At 40.9% G+C, this 6,000-nt stretch overlaps 1 protein-coding gene across 1 annotated transcript in view; it reads right to left on the reverse strand.

Moving 5' to 3' along the window:
- Positions 1-5,570, reverse strand: part of dusp22b (dual specificity phosphatase 22b) — a 59,576-nt gene extending 54,006 nt beyond the window's left edge. Inside the window, exons 1-2 of the mRNA XM_041248016.1 lie at positions 5,388-5,570; positions 2,352-2,385 (exon numbers count right to left, since the gene is read on the reverse strand). Coding sequence (XP_041103950.1) covers positions 2,352-2,385; positions 5,388-5,408 — 55 coding nt within the window. The 5' untranslated portion in view covers positions 5,409-5,570. The remainder of the gene's footprint in view (positions 1-2,351; positions 2,386-5,387) is intronic.
- Positions 5,571-6,000: the final 430 nt, after the last annotated feature.

The following is a 6,000-nucleotide window of genomic DNA, read 5'->3' on the forward strand; positions in this document are numbered from 1 at the left end:
TTATATAACTTGTTTTGGTTAGAATGTTCTAGGGAAAGGAATAGTTTATTCAGAGGGCCGAGCCTCGAGGGAGTGATCTGGCCAATTACTCTCTCGCATGCAAAAGCCTAACTTGGTAAGTTATAAAGGACGGGGGTTCTCCTCTGCTCTGATGAGAGTCAGCCGTGAGGATTAGCGCGCAGTCCTGCTCGGTAATTTGTTGGAGACAGCTGCTTTCTCTTACCAGGGTCGAAGGGCTCTCCCGATCCGCTTGGAAGGGTAAGAATTAGTTCAGTTGCGTCTCATGGATTGTATTGATCTGTGATTAATATAATCTTTGTATGTAACCTTGTTGGGTTGTGTCCCATTAGGGATATCGTTATTCGCAGTATAGCATCTGTGTATGTAACTGCGTGTGTGTGTGTGTGTGTGTGTGAAATAATAAAGGACCTATTAAAATTACTCTGTGAAGTAATTGTCTTATTTACTTCCACATCAACTTCCTTTTAAATTTAAAGTAATTAAATTTCACACAACAGGGAGCGAAGCAGCGAACAGGGGGAGCAACAGCGACGTCTGGCAGCAGCCCAGCGACGTCTGGGTGCTTGGGAAGAGCGGAGCAGGGAACCAGGGGAAAAGCTGTGGTCAATGTTGCAGATGCCTGGGCTCCAGGTTCAGCGCAGGAAGGTCTAGGAAGACCGGCAGGGTATCCAGGAGCAAGGGGCAAGGGACCGCAACTGGCAGTGCCGGACTGGTTCGCTGGGGTAATGGAGGTGGGCACCTCACCTCCTCCTCTTTGTTCATTGCTTCCTCCTCTCTGGGCTCTGGGAGCGGCGGCTCCTCCTCTCTGGGCTCTGGGAGCGGCGGCTCCTCCTCTCTGGGCCCTGGGAGCGGCGGCTCCTCCTCTCTGGGCCCTGGGAGCGGCGGCTCCTCCTCTCTGGGCTCTGGGAGCGGCGGCTCCTCCCTCTCTGGGCTCTGGGAGCGGCGGCTCCTCCTCTCTGGGCCCTGGGAGCGGCGGCTCCTCCCCTCTGGGCTCTGGGAGCGGCGGCTCCTCCTCTCTGGGCCCTGGGAGCGACGGCTCCTCCCCTCTGGGCTCTGGGAGCGACGGCTCCTCCCCTCTGGGCTCTGGGAGCGGCGGCTCCTCCCCTCTGGGCTCTGGGAGCGGCGGCTCCTCCCCTCTGGGCTCTGGGAGCGGCGGCTCCTCCCCTCTGGGCTCTGGGAGCGGCGGCTCCTCCCCTCTGGGCTCTGGGAGCGGCGGCTCCTCCCCTCTGGGCTCTGGGAGCGGCGGCTCCTCCCTCTCTGGCTCTGGGAGCGGCGGCTCCTCCCTCTCTGGGCTCTGGGAGCGGCGGCTCCTCCTCTCTGGGCTCTGGGAGCGGCGGCGGGGCTTTTCTTTCCTGCTCCCATTTTTGTAGCAGCAGATCCAGCTCTGTCGGCTCTGGCTCTGGCAGTCCAAGTTTCAACCTCCACCACTTATTCTGCTCAATCTGGGCAGCAGTGTTTCTGTTGATCATAGCGATCAATTCTTTTAAGCTTTCCATTTTTACTGGGTCATAGGGGCGCCCACACACACTTCTGGTACCACATGTGAAAGATTGCGCAACTCTCACGGTTCGTTCAGGTTCGTTCGGCTCAGGACACAGAAATGGAATTGATTTAAGCGCTGACGCGCACTTTCAATAAACACCAATCAAATAAACAAAACAAACAAACATCTATCTCCTTCTTTGGAGCACTAACTGTTACACACAGGATTCCCTCACTACTATCCCAGACAGCTAAGCTGTTTACCGGTACCCAAGACATAAAACTTACACAGGTTTCCTACAGCACTTTACCTTGACTGCTTGGAAGCAGACCACGCCTTCTGCCTCGCTACGCACAGCAGCCCTGAACAAACTGCCTGTCTCTCTTAAATACCCTGCCCCTGGCTCTAATTTACAACTACCACCAGGTGCAGGGACTTACTAAACAATAACACAATTAAGCAATAAACAATTAAACAATTAGTTCAATAACACCCAAATGTGCATGTTCACATGTTTTAGCAGTGAAGGATTTTAACCCCCTCCCTGCTACCTTACAATATATATATTATATATATATATATAATATTATATATATATATATATCTGTGATAGCAACTATTACTATAGTACATGTTACTGTTATAGTACCAATTATCCTTCTTCCGACTGAATGTGCTACAGAAACAAAAGTTAATTTATTCACTGCACTAAAGTGTTTTCTATTAAGTTACATCAATATTTTAACATGATATTTGGTTGTCAGAAAATTGTGAAACAATGGTGTAAAGTAATGTTGTAATTTTAAGGTGGTGTGACAGGTAATGATATATTCACATTCACACCTACCTTTAAAGTTCCCAAGGTATAAACCTGGCAGGACCTAGAAAGAGAAAACAAATATAATTGGGTCTTGGGTCTTATTACTCTACACACTTTATGCTTTCCATGCAACCCAAATGAAGCCTGTGCTGATATGCTGTACCTCCCAGTGGAAACTGAAGAGCTAACCAGTGCTTAATGTATGTCATAACATACTGTACAAGAATATCTGTACAGACAATCCAGGAAGATGCAGAAAGAATTGTCATGATATGATAACCTTGGAAATAGAAACATCTAATTGTGATACCATATCACTAAAAACATACCATTAAAAAATATGATTGATTTGTGTGTGGCTGTTGACTTGTTTTAAACTATAAAGCTAAATGTTTTGACATTCATTAAGACATTCTCTATATAGTTTTATAACAATAACCAGTGCAGATGCTGACTGACTCTGACTGGCTAAGTCACAGAAAAGTACTGCCGATGATGTTATGTCCTATCAGCCTTTCTTACATGACCGCAGGAGTTTCCCTAAATACATCTGAAGACATGTGGTGGTTAGCACAACAGAATAAACTTCTATTATCTGTGAATGAAACAGAAATCAACAAACAGCACAAAGGGATACTTGTAACCTTTGAATAAATACTACCAAACACAGTAACTACTGCAGGAAGTGTAATGGCTACTGTATGTGTCCATAATTAAAAGTACAAGTAAAAAAAGTAAATACTTTTTTGCTGCATATTAAAGTGATCATGCTTTTATATTTTTGGGAGTTTTTATTATTATTCAAAATCTTTTTTTTTTTAAAAAGTGGTCATGCATAATACCAGGTGCATAAAATATCTAGAAAATGTTAAAAGCAGTAACAGTGTAATGGGATTAATACAATGTATTGGCAAGAACAGCGTACCGGTATTGATCAGAGAGTACACTGCTCGGATATTCCCATTCCTCTACACCATTTACCATGTATAACTAAACATGAGGCATTTGCTTAGACCTTCTGCATGGTAGACTGGTTGTAACTGAAGTACTATATAGGATTAATTTGTTTTCCATTCTTAAATTAAATTATTTATACAGAAAACAATGAAATAACAATGTGGGCTAAATATATCAATGCTCTTTGGGTTAACCTCAGTATTTATATTCACTACATTTTACACCATAGCTGATCAGTGTAACTAACACAAAATCACTGACAGGTCATTCCTATGACAACAGAATGACCATTTTTAAATTATGGGAAATGTATCTGATTATGTATATTTATATATATATATATATATATATATATGTATATATATATATATATATATATATATATATATATATATATATATATATATATATATAAACAGTAAGGGGCAGATGTATACCTGTTTTAAATTTACTATTTACTAATACCACTATCTAGCTGAGATGAATCGGGCTAATGCTGTGTTTTATCACAGAAACTGACACAGGGTGAATGATTTGTATAGGCTAAAAATAAAGTTCTCTCAGATATCTAATCACACAAATCCTTCCAAGCTGCAAGGCAGCAAACACTGTTAAACAGAATATTTAAGAAACAGAAAGGCCATCTGGAATATTGCCAATGGGCTGATTTGTATTTCTAATAGGCATACCATACATGCCAACAGTCCCTATATGGTCGGCACCGTCCCGATTTCCTAGCAAATGTCCCGTGTCACGATGCAAAGGAAGAAAGTCCTGCTATTTACCCATAGAAAACAAAATAATTTATTCTGCACAGTAGTTAGTGAAAACCACATGCTGTACTCTTCGTGTGGCTGAGACATCTGCTGATCAATAACTTATATAAAGGTAAAAATGCTTAATTGTGTCTATTTTTACTGTCATGGTGGTTGTTTCGTGTTGTTTTTTTTTTTTTTTTTTTGGGGGGGGGGGGGGGTAGTCTATTATATGATAATAAGTGTTTTTTGTGTATGACTCTTCCCATGTGTATGATGTGTATGCCCCCCCAAACGAGTGTTCCGCTGAACAGTTTCCAAATGTTGGAAAGTATGGAATTCTGCTCAGCATTACTGGAAGGAGGGCCCACTACTGACAGTAGTGTTTCATCAACATGCCAACAGTATTTAAATGTTCTGTCACAAAGCATGTGTGGGACAATACAACATAAAGAACACTGCCATATGTATGTTTACAGCTTCCTTGTGTTATTATATATTACAATGTGTTGTACCTGTACTATATAGAGCACTTGGTATTTTAAATTATTTTTATTATTTATACCAGTATCAAGTAGTATCCTATATTTCGAGTTCCACAGCAAAGCAGGCGCATTTTTTCTTATCAAGACTTTTATCATTATTTTGCCAGGCTGGTGAACTCTTGATGAAGTCAATTTCACTTATTGTCACTATTTTCCCTCAGTTCTTAGAGTGATATAAGCATATCTTCCTTCAAATTTACACAGCGGGCCTGTAGAGCAGGTGTACTGCAAGACAAATGTAACTAACATAACAATACACTTTCCATTGTATTGGGTTTGGCTGTCTGAGTGAAAAGTGAATCTACTGTCGGCAACATGGTTCTTGCTACGCACACGATTTAGTCAGCGGTATAACTTCCGCAAAGATAACATGAATATATTATAACCTGTTGTGCAGTTGCACTACAGTGCCAGCATAATTGGTCTATTTCAGAAATAAGACACAATAGTACTTTAACAAATCGGAAACTGACTTTAGCTAGTTGTTATAGGTTTGTTTTAACACTGTCATGATTATCAGTTAATAATAAAGTACCATCCCAAATGCTTCCTGTGATGAGTATCTTACAGCACACCGGTAGCAGAAACGAGTAAGACAGCTAAACATGATCTGTTTTTTTTTTTTTTTTTATGACTACACGTGTTTAATACACTTTAATTATTATATGGCTAGCCGCCGTAACTACGGTTATGCAGTAAGTTACTACTTTAACAAGTTACTATATGAAACGGAGAAAAAAAACAAACAAAAAAAAAAAACACCTCATGTATTCAACAACATGCCTGCATGCAAAACAACAAAATACCTTGTTCATCCCATTTCCCATTTTCACTGCAGACTTGATTTTAGCAAAACAGCTGAAATGCTTTCAAATACAAGGTCGGTTCTTCACTTTTTGTGGTTTTCAATTTTCCACAAGACCAGCTTGGAACTCTTGTGATGATTGACAAGCTTGCAGTCAGTAGTCAGTAATACTACAGTCTGAACAAGTCTGTGTACATCCAGTTGAACGCGGAGGACCCTAGGAGTTGTAGTTCTTAAGGTTCACGGGGACTACAATTCCCATATTTCAATTTGTGGGGAGTCCAAGTGAAAAGCGTGCTCTTCGAGGTCGGTTACTGTAAGCTACAGCTAAAGGAAGTGCGGTTGTTATGAAAGGAAATGTACATTATAAGGACACTTTGGTATTTATTTATTTGTGAATATGGTAACGTTAATATTAAATATTTAATAGTGACTTATACTATTTAATTAAAAACCCAGAAAGTTTGATTGCGACTAGCATTTTGTGCAAGAGGATGCAAATTAGTATTTGCAATTACAACGCCAGTTTTGAATATAAATACTGACAGGATTTTTTTTTTTTTTTTTTTTTTTTTTTTTTCCACACACAGCAAGCATGACTCAAAACCTGAACT

Source organism: Polyodon spathula, chromosome 4, assembly GCF_017654505.1.
Source record: "Polyodon spathula isolate WHYD16114869_AA chromosome 4, ASM1765450v1, whole genome shotgun sequence".
NCBI classification, from domain to species: Eukaryota; Metazoa; Chordata; class Actinopteri; order Acipenseriformes; family Polyodontidae; genus Polyodon; species Polyodon spathula.